The sequence below is a fragment of the Epinephelus lanceolatus genome, chromosome 2 (assembly GCF_041903045.1).
Source record: "Epinephelus lanceolatus isolate andai-2023 chromosome 2, ASM4190304v1, whole genome shotgun sequence".
NCBI lineage: Eukaryota > Metazoa > Chordata > Actinopteri > Perciformes > Serranidae > Epinephelus > Epinephelus lanceolatus.
Genome location: NC_135735.1, coordinates 22,253,295 through 22,275,393, shown reverse-complemented (window position 1 = coordinate 22,275,393; position 22,099 = coordinate 22,253,295). Strand labels below are relative to the sequence as shown.

Below are 22,099 nucleotides of genomic sequence, written 5' to 3'. Positions count from 1 at the left end.
CCCACAACCGATTGCTATTTGTTTAATCTCATGATGTCACAATTCTTTGACTGAGGATAAGAATAGACTCTGCAAAGCCAAAAAAAAATGCTGCATGAACATCTGTGCATGGAGGGTGACTTAGAGAGCATGTACTGTGCAAGCTGTTTGACTGCAACACACTCTGCCCTGCTTGTTTCTAGCATAAGAGCGCCATGACCACTCCTGCATTCAATTAGTCATTTGTCAAAAGTCTGTCAAAGTTACAAAATGAACTAGGTTTCCCGAATTGTTCAGACAGACAGTCAGAAAGTTAAAATCCAGACTGAAGTTTGACTTTCTGAGTCTTTATAAATGAAAAATCAAAATTTTTCTGTCAGATTTTCTCTGACAGATTTTGCCTCCACTCTTGCGGAGGCTTTGTCAAAAGTTTTCTTGGCTTTTAGCTTCACAAGGAGCCGCCGTGTGAAGCAGCAGTGCAAGTCTTCACAGGAGGAGGAGTCTTTGATAGAAGTAGAAATGCTTCAGAGAGCTTTGCAATACTTGGGATCACGAGTAGAGCTTTGCGCTCGCTGTTAAATGTATATGTGATAGATGATTCATTTGCAGTATTTCAGTCTGAGCTGCTGTCTGGCCGTCTGAGTTTCAGTGTGTGTGTGTGTGTGTGTGTGTGTGTGTGTGTGGTGCGCGTGTGTGGGCAGCCGCCTGGCAGAAACCAACGTGCTGCAATGCAGTTTATATCTTCCTCCCTTTTCCATCTGGTTGCCACTGATCCTGGCACTCTTGAGAGAGAGATTCTGAGTAAAAAAGCCTGTTCTGCAATTAAAAATGCTCGATGCAGCTTGCATGGGGTTTCTGACATTGATTCATAATAAGAACAACTCCGAAGGTGGGCTGGAACAACAACAATAATTAGGCCACTGTAATAAAAACCACCAGACACAGTTAATGAAGTGAACTAGACTGAAATGAAAGTTAACGTTTTATCATAAAACATTAACAAATGTCCCACAGAGTCCCCTTCAGAGTCCAAATCGTCTCTAAACAGCTGTTCCATCTATTTACATATATATATTTTTTACAGTTTAAGATAGCAGGGACAGCGCACATTAATAAACACTTATGTAAATGTGCCTGTGTTTGACCGTAGTCCCTCGGCAGGTGTAATGACAGCTACACAAGACACATGAGCTACATTACAGGAACAGCATACTGTACATATACCAGAGCACATTTAATTTCACGGCTGCATTCAGAGACAGCGTTTCATTATCTACATCATGACACGAGACAATTATTTGGCCGAATGAACAAACATGATTACATGATTCAAATCGCTTAGTTTTCATCAACACAAACACTCTGCTATCCAGAGTGGGGTTTTTTGGAGCACCTGTTCATTATTGTCAGATGAACATGTACTCAAAGATCTAATTCATCGGGGTGTATTGGGCCGTAATCAGATCATACAGTAGTGTTGAATTCACTGAAAAGAAGGTCTGTTGGTTTTCTATGAACAGAACTTTTATCTCACGCTCTTCCCTGAAAGGATCACGCAGCTTTGACAAAGAAAGGAATCCAGCACACCAGTGCTTTAATTTTCAGACATTAGTGATCAGAGGAAACGGGATAATTAAAAGTAACAGCTGGAAAATATTTCTCAAAGCTATGGTAGTATCATTCATTTGAAGGCATTGGAAAATATAAAGGGCTGGATAGAAACCAGAGACTCTGCAAACTCTGTGATGACAATCATATTGTATTTTATTTAAAGGTAAGAATGTAAGCTAAATTTTATTGCCCATATAGTAGTTCATAGTAAAGTTGTTTACTTTTTGTAGTTCAGTGGTTTACTTTACTGAGCCGCTCCTGCATGAAAATAGAAGATATACTTTATTAATTCCGAGGGGAAATTCAATTTTTCACTCTGTTGTGATACACACACAGGCCCCAAGCACGCCAACATGCACAAACATGACCTATATATGCATTAGATGGAGAGATGTCAGAGCTAGGGGGCTGCCAATGGGCGGATATCACGGGCAGTAGGGGGTTTGGTGCCTTCGAGGTGAACTGGCACTTCTCCAGCTACCAGTCCACACTCCATATTTGGTCTGGACAGGGACTTGAACCGACCCTCTGGTTCCCAACCCGAGTCCCTATGGACTGAGCTACCACCGCCCCCAGGGAACCACATTTTCACAATTTAAAAAATGAAACGTGAAAACAATTATTTCCATTGCATTGCTGTTGCAGTGAAGTCGATATTTACGGTCATAAACCCAGCCATCTTCATCACCTGGAAATCAGTGAATAAAGACCTGCATTGATGACATCATCAGCTTTTCAGGAGTTGGTCCAGAGAGACTGAGCCATTAAATCTCTGTGTCATATATTTTTTGTTTCAAGTATCAGGTCTTATAGCTGTGAATCCAAAATGTTTTCATATATAAAATGATTATAGAAGCTCTATATGACATTCAAAGCTCGACTATGATCCAGAGTCTGGACTTGTCTACACACAGTTCTCAACATGGAGGAGGCTGAGTCTGTGGCTAGCAGCTAACAGTGCTAACAACAGCAACAGTGCTGACAGAGCTAACAGTGTCAACCTGGGGCAACAATGCAGGCGAGCCAGTGTGTTGTGACGGCTTTATCACCCGGCCAACATTTGCCTGTGGGGCCCTTGTGGGTAGTAGAGGAGCTGAAAAATGGGCCCTATATGGGATTGTGCATGGGTTCCATGATAACCCCATGCTAGTGATGTTACGCTCGAGCCAGTCTGCTTGACACAGTGTTGATCTTTTGAAGTGGAACAGTTTCGATCCCTGCTTTGACACGCCCACAGTCACGTGAGTACTGAGAGCGAGGCCTCGTTACAGGCAGTCCTGGGGCTTTTTCAGGTCTTCCACTTAGATGCAGTTCTGACATACAGCCAGCAGATGTCACTCTTCTGACTGTATGAAATGCTTTGAAGCAGTGTGTCATTCTTGAAGCAGTTGTGTCAAAGTGGTTCACTGCTTCATGAAGCTTCGATTTCACCATCACTACCCCATGCCAATTGCCCACATGGGTGGTTTTACCTAAGCGGGTCCCTCATGGGTTATGCTCGGGCTACCTGGGTACCAAGTGGGTATGGGCCCAAAATGGATTTATCTTATCTGGCGCCCACTTGGGTGAAAACCACCCATGTGGTCAATCAGCATGGGGCCATTATGGAACCTGTGGACAATCCCATATCGGGCCCATTATTCAGCTCATTTACTACCCTTGTGGGCCCCACAAGAAATGTTGGCTTGGAGGTAGTCAAAATATGAATGCAGTGCAGAGCGTCGGTGACTAGCTAGCCAGTGGGACACACATAAACATGCAACCACTGCTGGACCTGCTTCCACAACAAAAAACAGAGGAGCTCAGATTGAAGCATTAAAGTCTCGCCACTATGTTCTAACAAAGCAAACAGTTTGCTGCTACATTAATGCTCTGAATGTCGTATAAAGCTCCTGTACATTTAAAATGTGAATTAGCATACAGTAGGCACTTCCATACATAATGTCTTGATGTATATGATTGTTGTTGTTGTATCTACAGGAAACGATGATGGACAACGCTCTCCGCACCATATCCTACATTGCCGATATTGGGAACATCGTGGTCTTGATGGCGAGACGCCGGATGCCACGCACAGCCTCCCAGGACTGTATTGAAACTACACCCGGGGCACCCGAGGCAAAGAAGCAGTACAAGATGATATGCCATGTCTTTGAGTCGGAAGATGTAAGTGCTTAACGTATTTTCAAATCATAAACCTGCTGTTAATGTGTTAATGAGAGAAAGTGAGAGCTCTACATCACTCTGGCTGCAAGCAGGTGAGAGGTCACACAAATGACGGGTGCTAAAGGAAATCACACGGTTATTGTTCTGTCATTATGTAAGGAGACTCATTTGGAAGATGAATCCTCCAACATCTAAAGATAGGAAAGAGATGACACTTGTTATTGCTTTGTAAGTGTTACTGAATTGTTGGATATTATTTCTGCGTCCCAGTTATCACAGATATGATTTGTTTTTATTGTCTTTTCCTCCGTTTGGCTCCAAGACATCATTTTATTTCTTCATACGCTCATTTGTCGCAAATGTTGCCATCAATATGATATATAGAAATTCTAAAGAAAAAAAAAAAAGAGAGAGAGAGAAAAAAGTAGTTTGAACTTTAATACCTCGGACATTAAATGGCGTAAATTGGCTGGGCATTTTTATTTTATTTTATTTTTTTTACCACACAGAGCTGCTGCTTGTCTTGTTGAAGCAGATTCAGCAAGACTTGGCAACGTGAGCAATGTTACACAGAGGAGCCAGCAAACTGAGTGTCTGTGCCAGTCAGTATAAAAGCTGGACTCCAATCTGTCCCCTCTTCGTCTAATTTTTGCTGCCAGGTTTTAAAGGCCGGCCAGAGTTATAATAGAACCATTCAGCCGCTCATCCATCAACTTATAAACTGCTTCTGTTATTGTAGCTCCGCTGGCTGCGTGCAGTGTTTGCCTATTTTTGACTTTTTTATTGTTCTGCAAAACTAATTCACAGTGTATTGATTTTGAGTGTTTGGGGCCGTTAATGTCTGCAAATTCTGCAAGAGATTTATATGCACGTATGGAATTCAATTAAAGGGGAAAATAGGGAGAATATAACTTGTGAAATGACGTACGCCCTTTTCTCTCTTGATCTGTCTTATCTCTCACAGCCAAGATAAGTTTTATTTGTTACTTCTACACAGTGTGCTGTGTAAACTTTTGACTTACTTGGCAGCAAATATCTTTGAGTGAAGATGGTGGGCGCTTTAAAGCAGCGGTTCCCAATTATTTTTGCACTCTAACAGATGAGCTCAGATCCCCTTTAAAGGTCCAGTGTGCAGGATTAAGGGGGATGTGCTGGCAGAAATGGAATATAATATAATAAGTATGTTACCTTTAGTGTAAAATTGCCTGAAAATAACTATCATTGCGTTTTCGTTACCTTGGAATGAGCCGCTTATAGGTGCATAGGGAGTGGGTCCTCATCCATGGAGATAGCCATATTGCATCGCCATGTTTCTCCAGTAGCCCAGATTGGACAAATCAAATACTGGCTCTAGATAGGGCCATTTACGTTTTTGTCATTTTTGCCATGGTAGCTTGCAGACCCTCTGCGATGAGAGCATCAGAAAAACAGCCTTTTTTTTTCCCGTGAAACTCCTTTACTCAGTTTCCCTGGAAATCCAGAGTTCTCGTGAGAGCACAATTTGAATTTGCTCAGCGAGTCACTCTGGCAATCAGTAATGATGCTCATTACCCATGCCCTTGTAGCTGAGCTGCACCAGTCACATCGGTGTATCTGATATAGGCGGGCCAGAGGCGAGCTAAACAAATGATGACAGCGCTGTGACAACGAAATCCGGAATCAGTCAGTAAACATTGCAAGATGGCTACGGATGAACACCAGTTGTTTGAAATGGCTTTGGCCGCTACAATGAACGAGTTAGACTTGGCTTTTTCTCTAAAAGAGGAACAGAAGACGGTGCTTCCTTTGCAAGAAGGACGTTTTTGCTGTTTTGCCGACCAGATACGGCAAGAGTCTAATCTACCAGTTAGCTCGGCTGGTAGCTAAGCTCTGGATACGTCACCCCGTGTATTGTTCTGATTGGTCGTAGTGTTATCCAATTGCGTGCAGTGATATTTTCAAATGCATGCTTGGTGCTGCCCCTCGAGTTGGGCCATTTTCATTACTCATAGCCAGACCCTAAATCTTTCTAGATTTGGGTCTGGATTTCCAGGCTATTACTCAGTGTGTTTACTGGTGTAAATCACCGGGTCCATTTGTTTTGGAGAGGAAGAGACCTCTGCAGGTAATTCAGCTCCCGCTTAAAATCTCCTGAATGTCTGGATTGGAAATTATCAGAGTAAAAAGATGAGCACAGATTAGCAGGTGCTAGAAAAGAGGCCTGTGTCTGTTATACCAAACAGCGTCGAAGAAACACTAATGTGTAACGTTACACTGCTTTAATAACTGCTTTTACTGGTTTTATTATCTGATCCGTTTATTTTGGAAAGGAAGACTCCTTTGCAGACAATTCAGCTCCTGGTAAAAACCTACTGAACAATGAACATTGAAGGAATTCTAACTGAGTAAAACCCAGACATTAGATAACAATAGCACTGATTTTTAATCTTTCTGTGTGTGTATTTTTTCCTTTAAGCACATCTGTGGATCAACTTCAATCAATCACAGTTTCTTTAAGTTTTTTTTGTCTTCAGTAACCTTCACTCCTTCTCACTGAAACTAGTGCAGTAAAGTGCACCTGTGTTTCTTCTTCTCTGTTCTCCTCTCTCAATCAGAACAAATACCTCATGACAGTGAAAATCAATTGATATTATGCCTTAACATATTCTTGGCAGCCTCAGTGCAGCTATTGTTTGATGCCACCGGATGCCCGTTCCTCCCACTGTATTGTTATTTATATACAACTCAGTGAAGATAAGCTTGGATCTAACAAAACAAGACCACAAACACGTTTCGGTCATGATTCCTGAGTTTTCTGTCCGCAGGCCCAGCTTATCGCTCAGTCCATCGGCCAGGCGTTCAGCGTAGCTTACCAGGAGTTCCTGAGAGCCAATGGCATTAACCCTGAGGACCTGAGCCAGAAGGAGTACAGCGACATCATCAACACCCAGGAGATGTACAATGATGACCTCATTCACTTCTCCAACTCTGAAAACTGCAAAGAGGTTGGTTTGAATTAAGCGTCCAGCGCAATCATAGATTTTTTTCTGCAGATGTTTGTTGGTTTGTGTTGATGCAGGAAAAAAACAAGAGCATAAACAGTGTGAGACTTTACATGTGTGCTGCAGGGCCATTAGAGAAACACACAAGTATACGATAGCTGTTCTAATTAGACAGATTAAGAGGCAGATGGTACAGTAAAATCTACTCAGAGCATGTCAACTCTAGCTTTTTTTTTGCTTCAGCATTTCCTCTTTAGCTAACACTGTGCCCTGAAAGCATTACTGGAGGCTTTGGGGAATTAGAAACCGTGAAACAGTTTCTGCTGTATGAGCAGAGAGGCTGCACGGGCACCACCACCACGCAGCTGCTATATTAGAGGCACATGACTCATTTTTAGTGATGGGGGACACTGGGCTATCTTTAAGCACTAACCCTTGTGTCTCAACTGTGTTGAGAATAAAATTGCTTCTCAATGCTTCATGTGTACAATAGTCACATCTGCTGGTTCAGAGAATCTTAGCAGGGAAACGTTTTCTACATCAGGACAGTGGGCCTCATTCACCAACCAGTTGTTCTTAGATAAAAACAGAATCGACACACACTCATGAGTAGTCTTAAGCCCCATTTCCACCAAACACTTTCAGTATGGTACCCTTGAACCCAGAAGTAACCCTTTAGAAATGGCGCCAAGACCCTAGCGTTTCCACTGTTGTCATTCACTGCTCCGTCCAGCACTCACTGTATTTCCCCATAACTGGTGACACAGATGGAAGTCTGCACCTCGTTTATTGTCCATAGAACGAGGCTGCACGCAGACATTTTCAGAATGAAATAAAACGGGCTGCAGTGAGAGCCTCTCTCCATGGGACGTTTAAAAATAGCGGGTTTGTGCTTTTAGTCCCTCTTAGGCAAGCGCAGGGGTTTAGTGTTGTCGTAGCCCACAAGAACGACACTCTGCAACGCATTTTTTTTCTCAGAGTGAGGATTAGAATATACGGCATTCACATAACCAGGTCAGGTCCAGATTAATAAAAGTGTATGTTGTATCGTATGTCGTACAAGTTCCACCTTAAAAGTTGCCAGCAGACGGCCCAGTGAATTAAATTATTTTTTCTCTGTCTTTAGCTGCTGCAAAAGGCAGCAAATCATTTTATTTTGTAGTGACAGTTTACTAATAAAACTCTCCACGGTGTGAACAGTGGTTACATGAACCTCAAAACCAGCCACAACTCAGCCCTGAGCAGAGCAGCTCCACCTTTTAGTAGCAGATCTGTGTGCTAGCTACCCCAACAGAGGGGGGACCAAAAATGGGGACGGTACGGGATGGTTCCATTGGTACCATCCACAACTTTTCACAGTGGAAATGTGAGCGTCTCATACCTTTGTATGGGGAGTTGCAGGATGTTAACCTATGTTAACTGGGATTAATTTGCACCCGCTGTCAATTTACGATGATAATTATGATAAAAACACAGGTGTCGTGAATCTGATGTAGACTTTTCTTAGGAATTTTCTAAAGAACAAATACAACCAAACGCAACCGTGCATATAAAAGCGACAGGTTTACAGTCTCACCTTGCTGCACACATCATGATATTTCTCGGCCCTACCCTCTGAGCTCCAGGGCTGCCGTTATATACCACAGATTTCATTTTTCTCATGTGACTGAAAAGTGAGTTTTCTACCACATATCAAAAAAGAATGATAGAGAATTCCCTACATTCTCCAGCAATTTGTAGCTGAAGCACGTGTTTCTCTGATCAGCTACAGCAAATTGTTGAGGGGAGGAAGATTTTCAGTCTGTCTTTGCACAGTTATAAGTTCGAATCAATCATCAGTCATATTGTTTTAATCATGTTCAGTTTCTCTACATTATAAAACATGAAAATGACCAACAAACTGTGTCATTTTCGCTCTCCATCTTCCTCCCTCCTCCTCCACAGCTGCAACTGGAGAAGAGTAAAGGGGAGATCCTGGGTGTGGTGATAGTGGAGTCCGGCTGGGGCTCCATTCTGCCCACAGTTATCTTAGCCAACATGATGAACGGCGGGCCAGCGGCTCGTTCTGGCAAGCTCAGCATCGGAGACCAGATCATGTCCATCAACAACACCAGCCTAGTGGGGCTGCCACTCGCCACATGTCAGGGAATCATTAAGGTACAGAGCCAAATGATAATGAAACATTGTTCTAAGCCGCGTGATTTCCATGACACTGGACGGGATTTTAATGTCTGTGTGTTTCTGTGTGTTAAAGGGCTTGAAGAACCAGGTTCAGGTGAAAATGAACATTGTCAGTTGCCCTCCTGTTACCACCGTCCTCATTAAGAGACCAGATCTAAAGTATCAGCTGGGTTTCAGTGTCCAGAACGGCATCGTAAGTATCAGTCTGGAGTCTTTCCGTCAACCAGGACTGTGCTGAATGCTTACTTTGATATTCTTAATATTAACAAAAGGTAACATTTTAAAACATAACTTAAATGTACTGCTTTGCTTTGTTTTCCTCGTGGGTGAATTGTTGACTTTGATGTTTACTGCGGTGTATTTTGTACCTGCGCTGTACAGCATGTAAATGTTTCCCCCTCCTGTCTCAGTTTAGATTAATCTGCTCATTATTTTATTTTCTCTGTGTCGGACACTGAAGAAAACTCTGTGTCAGTTGCTGCGTTGTGATAAATTGCTATTTGGCCTTGAACAGTATTTACACACCAAGTGCAATCCTTGCTAAAAAAAAAAATCCCATTATCTTTAGCAAGGATGTAATGTGCCGTTTATCAGTGTATCATCGTCCTTTAAATGTAAACTCTCTCTCCTAACCTCACAGCCACAATTCCAGATGCCATCACTGTATCACTGCAGATACTTTGCTCTTCCAGCCACATTCATTTTGTACATTACTCTGTATTTTTCCAAAAGGCCTATATGATGAGGGTTTTTCCTTGTGTGTCTTTTGTCAGATATGCAGTCTGATGCGAGGAGGCATCGCTGAGCGAGGTGGGGTCCGCGTGGGTCACAGGATCATAGAGATCAATGGGCAGAGCGTGGTGGCCACAGCACATGAGAAGATCGTCCAGGCCCTCTCGAACTCTGTTGGCGAGGTTAAACTGATGCACACAGACACACTCACACACACACACACACACACACACTAACACACATGTACACATTTGCAAAAATGTAGCACATATCAATGATTGTCTACTTATGGCCCTGACACAGCAAACTGACATCAAAGAACAAGTAGCGATGAAGACCGATTGTTGCGTCGCCTCACGTTACCTGTGTCCCAGTCAAAAAATTGCACCTGAACACACCACATAGACTACAGCTAATGCCCTTCTAGCAGGTACATTATGCGCCTGCCTGAAAGGAAATAACTCTCCACACCAGCAGGTGGCAGTAGTCTATTCGTCTGTATTTGAAACTGGAAGACCGACAGAGCAGATTCATGATGCTAGTTAACCAGTTAGCACATTAACCTTTTCTGGTTAATAGCTCAAAAAACAATCTTACCTAATATATCTCACGGCTTCTTGACTGTAGCCGTTTGTTTGCTTTCCTCACTTCTGTTTCTCATCTCGTTCACTGAGATGAATTGCCAATCAGAGTGATTACATTCACCGACGGGATCCGACATTTCAGACGCTGATTCAACATGCTGAATCAGCCAGGGGAAAAAAAAGCCAACAAGGGCCGATTAGTGCCAACAATGTGAGACACACTGCCAAAACCAGGGCCTCAGACGCTCACCGACAGCCCAACATTGACCAACAGCCGACTGTCGGCCCTGTTGTTTACAGTCTTGTGTGGCTCTAGAGACACTTTATAGAGTAAAGGCTGCTGAGTTTGAAAGATGTTGGCATTTACCAGGCAATGAAAGTCAAACAGAAGATACAGCTCAGTGGTGTTATAGGAATTGTAGGATCCAGCATGTTCAGACCTGAAAAACCCGACTGTGTATAAAAGTTTCTGTTGTTGTGGAAGGTCGGCTGGCTTCAACCGATTGAAGCTTTTGAATGGAAGTATTTGTCCGGTCATTTTCTGTGTTTGAGTCTGAGGCTGTGTTCAGAATAATTTACTACCCTCACTACTCACTGCACAGCGAACTCTGTGTGGAGGACTGTATAGTGTATAAGATTGCAAAATCAAAATGTCTGCTGAGGTCATTCCTCTCACCCAGCTGCCATATAAATTTACCCTTTTTTTGCTGTCTGCCCGCTGCATGTTGGTCGATATATCTTGTTTGGTGGCCATCGATTTTACACTACTTTTTTTTTATGTTGCACTGTGGGACAATATAGGTCTGCTGTATAAAAACCAGAACATCAACCAGGATTTACAAACAGAGAAGAGTCAAATCAAAAAAAGGACAAAGGCAGTGTTGCTTTTTGTAGCCTTTACTTTTTAACCACCATCCAGAGTCAGGACAGAAACCAGTGGTTATCAGCCCGACTCTATTGATTCACTTACTGATTCCTGATCAGTTTTCGGTGTGGAAAAAAAGAACGCCTACACAGGCTTTCAGCATCGACGCAGTTGCTTTATTATGTTGATGAAATGAGAGAATATTTGTACAGCATTTGTTTTCATTTAGATTTTCTTAGTCAAAGATAAACTCTGCTAAGCCTACCTGCGTGGTGCTAATGGTATTACAACGTAGGATATTTACCCTCGGTAATGAAAGTGCTGCTCGGATGGTGTCAAATAAATTGCATTTCTGGAATTTGAGCCCATGTCGTGTAGATAGATGTTTCAGCACATCGCTGGTGTTTTCACCCTTTCTAGAAATTATCGTTTTACAGACATTACAGTTGCACTGTTGTCCTCTTTCTTTGTGAAATAAAGCCACATTTTGGATTGTTTCTTCCTCTCCGCCATGACTCCTTCTGCTGCTGTAGCCCATCTGCCTCAAGGTTCAACTCTTTTTCAGACCATCCTCTGTAAACCCTAGAGATCGTTGTGCGTGATAATCCCAGTAGATGAGCAGTTTCTGAAATACTCAGACCAGCCTGTCTGGAACCAACAACCATGCCATGTTCAAAGTCACTTAAATCACCTTTCTCCCCCATTCTGATGCTTGGTTTGAACTTCAGCAGGTCGTCTTGACCATGTCTACATGCCTAGATAAATTGAGTTGCTGCCATGTGATTGGCTGATTAGCTATTTGCGTTAACGAGTTGAGCAGGTGTACCTAATAAGGTGGCCGGTGACACATGTCAAGACCTGGAAGAAGAAGCTGGAGTAACTAAACTCTTATCTACGGCATAGCACGTGACTTATAGGAGGATATAATTATTTTCATAAGACAATCAAGTGACAACACTGTATTGTGGACTATACAGTGACTGGCGAGCGACTTCAGACAGTGATAATGTTGAATTTTCTGAGGTTTAAAGTTACCTTTTGAAAATGTGTAGGGAAACCTCAACCAGAATAAACAATCAATCATCTACAGCATGAAATATCTATGAGTCTCATAGAAATACATGAAATGAACATGAGCTCTTTAACAACACATTATGTGGTGGTGTTAAAATTCTGTGCTGGCAGCACAAAAAACACCAATACAAAGTCAGTGAGCGTCTTTTTGTGATCACCACCACGTAACACACTCTGTAGATACAGTGTCCATGTCATGAATTTGTCAGGCTGTGTTGAAACACTCTAAATGTTTGAACTTTTAATCGAGATTGTTGTGTATTTTTTTGCCAGATTCACATGAAGACGATGCCGGCAGCCATGTTCAGACTTCTAACAGGACAGGAGACTCCTATGTACATATAAACGATGGCCAGGGACCGTTCCACAGGACAGGCCATCAGCTGTGATTGGTTATCATACGGGGCAAACCAAGCTGACATCAGTGACGGGGCAGAGGATCACTTCTCCCTGTCCTCTTTTTTTCTTCCTCTTTTCTTTGAGCTGATGACTTCAAGTCTTCATCATCTCTCCTTTGTCTGTGCTTAACATGCAATGGCCATTTTATTGACATGAGATGCTTTTTCCATCTGACCAGCTGAAGAGACAGCGTGTGTGTGCGTGTGTGTGCGTGTGTGTACGTGTGTGTGTGTGTTATTTATTTGTCTTGTCTGTGCTTTTCAGTGTCACATCAGTAAGAACATGTGGACGGACTTATCGAGTGAATGCGTCACAATTTATTTTTTTATATCCATGTAATGCAATATGATACTTCTACTATACTCCTTGTATAGTTTCATTTTCTTCTCTGTTTATTTATTTCTCATGTAAATACATATTTTGCTAATATTGCGAGTGAAGGCGGTTGAGGGGGAGGAGCCACAGCTGCATTGTAAATATTTATTGAATCTCACTATTGAATTGAAAGCGGTCCGCCATGATGGCAACGACACAATTAAATGCCGGATGTCGTAGTAGTTGCCAGTGAAAAGGGGAATGAGTTAAGTGTTTGGGTTTAAATATGCTACGTTGATATGATGTACATGTAAATCAAACCAATGCTCGCAGCAGGGGTTTATGGGAGAAACGCCATATCCTTTTAATTTCCTTCATTTAACGGCAATACACGAGTTCAACCTTCGGAGTCTTTTCTAAATCTCATGTACAAACACTCACAAACATTTAAACAACAAGCAGCCGAGTAAAACTATTAACATGCATCAGTTATGCTTTTGATATCAAAGTCACATGTATGAAAAATGAAGTTTTCTTTTGTGTGCTACTCTACTGTATGTTCATCTCTAGTGTTCCTGACTGAAACTCATGCCTACTATGAGTGGATTGTGAATGTAACTGTGTTGTGTGAGCTGTCCCATTGCCATAAGCAGTATTAGAATGTCTGTACATAAAGAGAAACGTGTCTAGTATTGTGCTCATGTTAAAACAAAAAGGAAACACACAGGTTTAGTCACTGCAAACATCTTCCCACCTGTATGTTGGCTTTCAGTCTCGAGAGGGAAAGAACAGAACTGTGAATCACACACACTGTGACAGAAACGAGCCTTACCGCCAGGTAACGCTTTTACAATGCATTGTAGTAAATTTTAACCATATGAACATTATCTGTGTGCATGCCTCGTATAGCAGTTTCATGTCATTGTGGCAAGATAATAAAATCTGAGCTAAACCTGGCTGGTTTTTGTTGGACTGGAGCTAAGTGGAAACTGGTTTTAAAGAAGGTTGGATTTGCTGTATGAGCGTGGGGTCAGACTGGAAGTCTCTCTCTCTCCTGTTAAAAATTACCTTCATGATTAGTCTGTTTTGTATGGGAGCCCTGGTAAAAGAAAACAAATAAGAATAGATGAAAAACAGTCATGGTAAAGCAAAATTTTTGAAAATTTATTGTCTTAAAATTGGCGTCATGGTGATGCAGTGGTTAGCATCGTCGCCTCACAGCAAGATGGTACCCGGTTCGAATCCGGGATTGGGGGTTGGAAACCTGGGGTGGGGGCGTGTCCCCCAAGGGCACCCGGCCTCCCCCCACCATCCACAGACATGCAGGTTAGGTTAACTGGTGACTCTAAATTGCTAGTAGGTGTGAATGTGAACGTACAGTACAGGCCAAAAGTTTGGACACACCTTCTCATTCAATGCGTTTTCTTTATTTTCATGACTATTTACATTGTAGATTCTCACTGAAGGCATCAAAACTATGAATGAACACATGTGGAGTTATGTACTTAACAAAAAAAGGTGAAATAACTGAAAACATGTTTTATATTCTAGTTTCTTCAAAATAGCCACCCTTTGCTCTGATTACTGCTTTGCACACTCTTGGCATTCTCTCCATGAGCTTCAAGAGGTAGTCACCTGAAATGGATTTCCAACAGTCTTGAAGGAATTCCTAGAGGTGTTTAGCACTTGTTGGCCCCTTTGCCTTCACTCTGCGGTCCAGCTCACCCCAAACCATCTGGATTGGGTTCAGGTCCGGTGACTGTGGAGGCCAGGTCATCTGCCGCAGCACTCCATCACTCTCCTTCTTGGTCAAATAGCCCTTACACAGCCTGGAGGTGTGTTTGGGGTCATTGTCCTGTTGAAAAATAAATGATCGTCCAACTAAACGCAAACCGGATGGGATGGCATGTCGCTGCAGGATGCTGTGGTAGCCATGCTGGTTCAGTGTGCCTTCAATTTTGAATAAATCCCCAACAGTGTCACCAGCAAAACACCCCCACACCATCACACCTCCTCCTCCATGCTTCACAGTGGGAACCAGGCATGTAGAATCCATCCGTTCACCTTTTCTGCGTCTCACAAAGACACGGCGGTTGGAACCAAAGATCTCAAATTTGGACTCATCAGACCAAAGCACAGATTTCCACTGGTCTAATGTCTCTTGTGTTTTTTGGCCCAAACAAATCTCTTCTGCTTGTTGCCTCTCCTTAGCAGTGGTTTCCTAGCAGCTATTTGACCATGAAGGCCTGATTGGCGCAGTCTCCTCTTAACAGTTGTTCTAGAGATGGGTCTGCTGCTAGAACTCTGTGTGGCATTCATCTGGTCTCTGATCTGAGCTGCTGTTAACTTGCGATTTCTGAGGCTGGTGACTCGGATGAACTTATCCTCAGAAGCAGAGGTGACTCTTGGTCTTCCTTTCCTGGGTCGGTCCTCATGTGTGCCAGTTTGGTTGTAGCGCTTGATGGTTTTTGCGACTCCACTTGGGGACACATTTAAAGTTTTTGCAATTTTCCGGACTGACTGACCTTCATTTCTTAAAGTAATGATGGCCACTCGTTTTTCTTTAGTTAGCTGATTGGTTCTTGCCATAATATGAATTTTAACAGTTGTCCAATAGGGCTGTCGGCTGTGTATTAACCTGACTTCTGCACAACACAACTTATGGTCCCAACCCCATTGATAAAGCAAGAAATTCCACTAATTAACCCTGATAAGGCACATCTGTGAAGTGGAAACCATTTCAGGTGACTACCTCTTGAAGCTCATGGAGAGAATGCCAAGAGTGTGCAAAGCAGTAATCAGAGCAAAGGGTGGCTATTTTGAAGAAACTAGAATATAAAACATGTTTTCAGTTATTTCACCTTTTTTTGTTAAGTACATAACTCCACATGTGTTCATTCATAGTTTTGATGCCTTCAGTGAGAATCTACAATGTAAATAGTCATGAAAATAAAGAAAACGCATTGAATGAGAAGGTGTGTCCAAACTTTTGGCCTGTACTGTATCTCTATGTGTCAGCCCTGTGATAGTCTGGTGACCTGTCCAGGGTGTGCCCCGCCTCTCGCCCAGTGTCAGCTGGGATAGGCTCCAGCCCCCCCGTGACCCCCAACAGGATAAGCGGTTACGGAAAATGAATGAATGTCTTACAATTTCAATCTAGTAAGATAAAGGTTGGGTCTATTAACGTTCTGTGCTTTCTGTTTGAAACACCCTCTCACCCGTTATCAGTTGATCAATTTGGCTCTGAAAGTCACCCAATAACCCAAACAAACTAACCAATCAGAGGCAGTAACCAGTAACTCTTTGTGTTGTGTGAAGTAAAATAACAGTTTCTGTCAAAGGAGTTTTGTGACTGTGGACAAGAGCAGCAGCAAAATGTTTCTTTTAGCCTCTTAAAAAAAGAGCCACCAGGCTTTGCTCAGCCTGCTGCCCCCCGCGACCCGGCCTCAGATAAGTGGATGAAAATGTATGGATGGACTTTACCTTGATGTCAAATAGCCCTTTTTGACGACAGGGAACTGAAGACATCATCTATGCTCTCTTGAAAGCTGCCAGACTCCTTTGAGGGAAACAGGAATTTTAACTCAGAGCACATGGAAGTTGCTGGTTACCTCCTGCCACAGTCATGTAGTTTGCTATTGTGTGACTTTCAGGGCCAAACTAACATGGTGTCCAAAGCAGTATGGTGGGTTTACATGTAGCAATGACATCATGGAGAAACCTACGTTAAGTCAAATGGAGAAATTGTTTATAGACAGGCTTGACAAAACAGCATTTGAGGCTAAAACAAACATAGTTTGACCAAAATTTGAATTTTTGCCACATGTGAATACATCAGGAACACTACAGGAAAACTACAGGATGATGTGAAAACTTAAATAAACTAAAAAATAATGGAGCATATCACATAATTTTGATTTACTGCCCACAAGTCAAACCTATGACAGTAAATTGCTTCATTCATATTTTTTTCCTTAGTAAAAATTTTACTTTCAGTAAAACTGAGAATTCCATCTGATACTCGTTAAAGGAGTTACTGTCTCAATTTCACGCTTCATACCAAATATAATTAAAAGAAGCAGGTTTTGAATATTTGGATTTAGAGGAGTTACCCACAGATGAAAAAAAAGAAAAGCAAATTCCAAAAGGTGAGCCAATTTCAGAGACAAAGTTAAATATTTAACAGAAAGTGTTTTAACTTTGGTGAAGTTTCCAAAGTGCATTTCCAAGTGATCGATGTCTGTCGTTGCATCATTTCTTTTAAGTACAAAACTCTACAGTATATTTACTTCTTTTCTAATAACTGCAAAACAGCACACCACAAAGAGCAGTATTTTCGATACCCGATACCATAATGCATGATAATTCTATGCAGGTTATGAATATGTTGTGCTCATGGTGGAAAAGTAGAGAAGTACATATAAAGGTGTCAGTAAACACATTAGATTTTTGAGTGTTCTGTTAAAGTACTGTCCAAATATTTTCCCACAATGCTCACAGCTGAAAAATAAATCAGTAAATTAATAATTGCAGTTGGTAAGACTCCAGAAAAACCTTGGAGAACATACAAAGTTAAATCTTTGGAGGAGCACTCTATTTCTTTCTGTGAAGTTTAATTGGCACTGGCATTTTGAAGACAGTTTGTAGTCTTGTAAGCATAAAATGATAAAGTATGTTGATTTCTTGTGTTATAATTGCAAAAAAAAGATTCATATATTGTAGTATATTATGGACTGCAACTGGGAGACACAGCTATACATTACCACTTTGAGTCTCTAGTTCCCCCTAATGCCGACAATCAGATGGTGCAGGTTCTGTGAAAATAAAATATAATAAAGAAATACCCAACATTTTATGTTCATTTTATTATTTAAGAATTTATTCTTTTTTTTTATTACAGCAGCCATGTGTAAAATGATCATAAATCTAATACAGAACAAATTATATACAATCATAAACCCCTTAAAATGTTCATTACAGAACAAAGTTGAGGAACTGTAAAATGTACTCGTACCGTTTGATTTTAGTAACATCTCTAACCAGCAGGCGACACAGCAGTTAACTCACAGTGCTATTTATTATTAGTGCATCTCTTTGAACCGGCTCTGTTATCTTTCTTAGGGTCAATGTCCAGTGTGTGTTTATGTCATGCTGAGTCACTCTCAGGCAGGTCGGCTTTGTTTCACTGCAGCAGGTCAGATCAGGCCTTCTGGTCGTTCTTGTCACACTTTAACATGACCTTTATCCCGATACCCTGACGCGTGGTCTCAAAGGCCTGGACTGCCTGCTCCAGGGGGAAACGGTGGGTGACAAGGGGCTTCACGTTCACTTTACCCGACGCCAACATGGCTATGGCCATCGGCCAGCTGCAACACAGCGACACAAGCATCTTACCTTAGAGATCAATCTCTGCTGTATGATTACTCAATGAGTCAAGCTTGATCTTATTATTACCCTAAAGTGGAAATGCCTCCAGCTTTGCTTTAAACATCTTCTTACAGAACAAAAAGGGCAATTGATGTCTATTTTCTTACGTGTTACAGTAACGGAAAATTCCTCTTATGTCCACCTCTTTTAGGGCCGCGTTGACCAGAGGAACAGTTACCATCTCAGGGGCAACACCCACCAGTGCAACCACACCTCCTGGACGTGTTGCCTGACAGGAAAAAACAATTATAACTGATTATTTTATGAGTCTGTGGATACTGAGACTCTTTGGCATTCATTCTTCACAGTGTACTAGGTATAGCATAAATAACAAACAGTGGAGGAGAGAGTATTCAGCAAGTAAAAACAGCAATACCACACTGTAAAAATACTGCATGAGAAGTTAAAATCTTGGCTTCAAAATGTACTTGAAGTATCAAAACTAAAAGTGCCACTGTGAATGTGAATGAATCACAGATGTATTGACATGTAGGTAGCATTTTAGTGTTGTAGCTGGTTAGGGTGGAGCTAATCTTAACTACACACTGCTGAGTTGTTTTATCGACAACAACGTGCATTAAAATCTTGCTCTGTGAAGTAACGACTAGCCAAAGCTGTCAGACAAACTGTAAAGCGCAAGTACCTCAAAATTGTAAATTCAGTACCTGAGCGGTTGTACTGTTGTCTATAGTTGTTCCGAGTTACTTCATAGTTCTGAATACAACTTTAAACAGAGTGGTCACATACATAGATGGCGGTTTGAATGCAGCTCTCCACACCGGTGCATTCAAGAGTAATGTGAGGCTGAGCGCCCAGCTTGTCCTGCACGGCCTTAGCCAGCTGCTGAGGTTTGTCTCCTCTCGTCACCGTCACCTGGAAGTCTGCACCAAGCTCTTTGGCCATTTTCAGACGCTCCGGGAACAGATCTGAACACAGCGAAGGTGGATAAGAGACGAAAAGAAAAGACTGAACAGAAGATGAAACCAGAATCTGCTGTTGGTGTGTCACTTCAGTTGAGACAGATGTTTATAAAATGTGTGTACATTACCGGTGATGATGACCTGTGAGGCCCCCATCGTCTTGGCCACAAGCAAACAGACCAACCCGATGGGTCCTGCGGAAAGAGAAGAAATGATCAAGATGCCTATTGTAGAGACTGCAGATTGCGAACAGCTGAAACTTCTCCCATGTGCCAAGCATGAACTCCAGGTAAGGAATCCTTAAGTGTTCATTGTTCAGAGGACACAATTTCACCTGGTAATGCATAACACAGGTGTCTCACACGTGCATTAGCTTGTTTTTGCAACACAAAGGATTAGTTAAATATTAAGTCTCTTACAAGATGTGCTATGGTTCAGTAGTTTTTCACTCACTTAAGTTTTGTTGAGTCAGGATGATTCTCACACCCACTGATGCATTTTAGATTCCTCACTTGCAGGGGCATGTTAAACAAATACTGCGCAATAACCGCCTTCTCGATAAGTCTGCAGCATGTTCTGAGACGCAGCCTGCAGAACTTTGCTTTGACTTCTTTTATTGCATGAGCTTAGAGGTGCTTAATTTATACCTGCACCACAGATGAGAACGGTGCTGCCGAGGGTTACACCGGCTCTGCGACAGGCGTGGATCCCCACGGACAGAGGTTCAATTAGAGCTCCCTCCTCAAATGTCACATTATCAGGCAACCTGGACAGTTAGAGACAGACACAGACAGAGAAAAGAAGAAGAAAGGAAAGGATACATGCAAAGGTTGAGCAAGAGAGTCAGTCAGGAGATCATGCAATTGTGAGGTAACCTCTGATGCAAAGCCATGCAATTCTAAAAAAAAATGTTACTTGTAACAGAAGTTGGCACTGTGCTTGTAGTATCGGCACAAATTTCCATCGTCGGGTGGTGTGGCACAGAAGAAGATGGTAGGAGACAAGTTGTATTTTCCGTTTTTGAAGAATTCGTCTATTTCACGGGGCACGCCAGGCTCAATTGCAACTCTGTCACCTAGAAAATACAAGGTGAAGTTTATAGCAAGGACTAAAAATTAACCATCACACTACAATGAATGCATAATGTTAAATGCATTTATGCAGGAACAGTTTGTAAAATAACCAAAGTTACAAGCAGCTAATATAACCTTTTTGTTTGAAAGCCATCTCTTTTTACGCACAGCTTTATTTTCCAGCTCTGACACACACACACACACACACATACACTACTCACCCACTTTCAGGTGCTTAACTGCCGATCCGACCTTTACCACTCGCCCTGACGCCTCGTGTCCCAACACCATGGGTTCCTTGACCACAAAGTCTCCACATCGGCCACTCTGCCAGTAGTGAACATCTGATCCACAGATTCCAACAGAGTGCATCTGCAGCAAGACATCTGGGTGCAGAACATGACACATATCATAAGGACAGTCAAGTACCGACTTATAGGAGCGTATACACTTTGCCACCTTGTCATTGAAAGACACTACAGACAAGCCTGACTGGAGACCTTGAAATCATTGCCTGCATCTTAACTTGTTTGATTTGTTTAGCAACTCAAATACAATAGAATAAAGTGAAAGAAAATAAAAATCTTTGGGCAAACTACAAACTGGTGCAAACATCTGTGCCTTGTTGGTTGACTTGCAAGTTACAGTTTTGCAGAAATAATAATAAAAAAAAACAAAGCCAAAATGTAGCCTACTTCTGACTAAAAAACAGTAAATCCATGTCCAATTTCTCTGCAGTTCAGTTTAAATTATATTTTATAGGAAAATAAATGGAGCTGAAGCAGAGCAGCCAGGCAGCTGTTGTGCATTTTACCATGCAGCAGTATTGAAACTAAAACTTAATATTTTTTGATTGATGCATAAAGTTTAATAAATACATTTGAATTACTTGATGAAGTGATCTATAAAATGTAAACTGCAGCACAAAAGTATATTTTCTTTAAAAAACATTTAAAAAGCTTCATCAGTTGAATAAATCATACCATTAGGTCCTGGCTCCGGTACAGGACGATGTTCCTGTGAGAAATAAATAAAATGCAAAATAATATTTATTTTTATCTTCATGCAATAAAAGTTGCAGTGTGATTTTAAGCACCTGTCACACGCAAATAGCCCATGCATGAGGTCGGTGTCTTACCAGGCGGAGGTCTCCCTGCGCGTGCAGCACCACAGACAGATTTTCCTCCGCCATGACAGACGCAACACTGAGCTGACAGCAGGGTGAAAATAAACCGGACAGATGAACTGAGTCCAAAGGAAGACTTCTAAGGGGTAAAGTGCAGAGAACAGGCAAGCAGCAGACTGCTCCTTCCTGATAGCGGGGCGGTACCACAACAAAGCACGTGATTGGCCAAAGCCCGGCGGAACAGTCCACTTGGTAGGGGTGTCCGCTACCACGCAAAGAAATTAAACTCTATTTACTAACATTACTAAAACTTTTACTATGGCTCTAAATAACTTTGACACATTTTCACATTACGTTGATATTAATTTTAAGTTACTATTGAGCCGTTATCTTCGTTATGCCGTGATTTCATTAGCGTCAAAACCCCTTAACATCCGTCATACTACACTCAGTCCAACACGACTGTTCAAACCATGGTTCAAACATGTTCTATTGAATAAACTGCATTATGATAAGTAATGTGATTAAATAAACTCTTTATCAAGGTTCTTAAGATATGGCAATATATTTATGTCATTATAAAGATGTCCCTCTTTTGGTGGCATCTACACTGCAGAAAAAAACTTTGTCTGCAAACATCTTTGCATAAAAACAAAGGGAAATTTA

General features: G+C 41.8%; 2 protein-coding genes across 4 annotated transcripts in view; one reads left to right on the top strand and one right to left on the bottom strand.

Annotated features, from left to right (window-relative positions):
- apba2b (amyloid beta (A4) precursor protein-binding, family A, member 2b) overlaps positions 1 to 13,839 on the top strand; it is a 91,090-nt gene extending 77,251 nt beyond the window's left edge. For all 3 annotated transcript variants that reach the window (XM_078175266.1, XM_078175262.1, XM_078175264.1), the window contains 6 exons: positions 3,571 to 3,756; positions 6,561 to 6,740; positions 8,682 to 8,894; positions 8,992 to 9,111; positions 9,692 to 9,832; positions 12,447 to 13,839. In XM_078175266.1, coding sequence (XP_078031392.1) covers positions 3,571 to 3,756; positions 6,561 to 6,740; positions 8,682 to 8,894; positions 8,992 to 9,111; positions 9,692 to 9,832; positions 12,447 to 12,518 — 912 coding nt within the window. In that variant the 3' untranslated portion in view covers positions 12,519 to 13,839. The remainder of the gene's footprint in view (positions 1 to 3,570; positions 3,757 to 6,560; positions 6,741 to 8,681; positions 8,895 to 8,991; positions 9,112 to 9,691; positions 9,833 to 12,446) is intronic.
- A 3,898-nt stretch (positions 13,840 to 17,737) lies between these two features.
- On the bottom strand, positions 17,738 to 21,602 carry sord (sorbitol dehydrogenase). The gene is made up of 9 exons (XM_033650401.2): positions 21,446 to 21,602; positions 21,291 to 21,324; positions 20,529 to 20,693; positions 20,150 to 20,309; positions 19,882 to 20,000; positions 19,363 to 19,428; positions 19,062 to 19,240; positions 18,422 to 18,543; positions 17,738 to 18,253 (listed from the first exon to the last, which is right to left on the bottom strand). The coding sequence occupies exons 1-9, from the start codon at positions 21,497 to 21,499 to the stop codon at positions 18,088 to 18,090; spliced, it is 1,065 nt and encodes a 354-aa protein (XP_033506292.1). The 5' UTR covers positions 21,500 to 21,602; the 3' UTR covers positions 17,738 to 18,087.
- Positions 21,603 to 22,099: the final 497 nt, after the last annotated feature.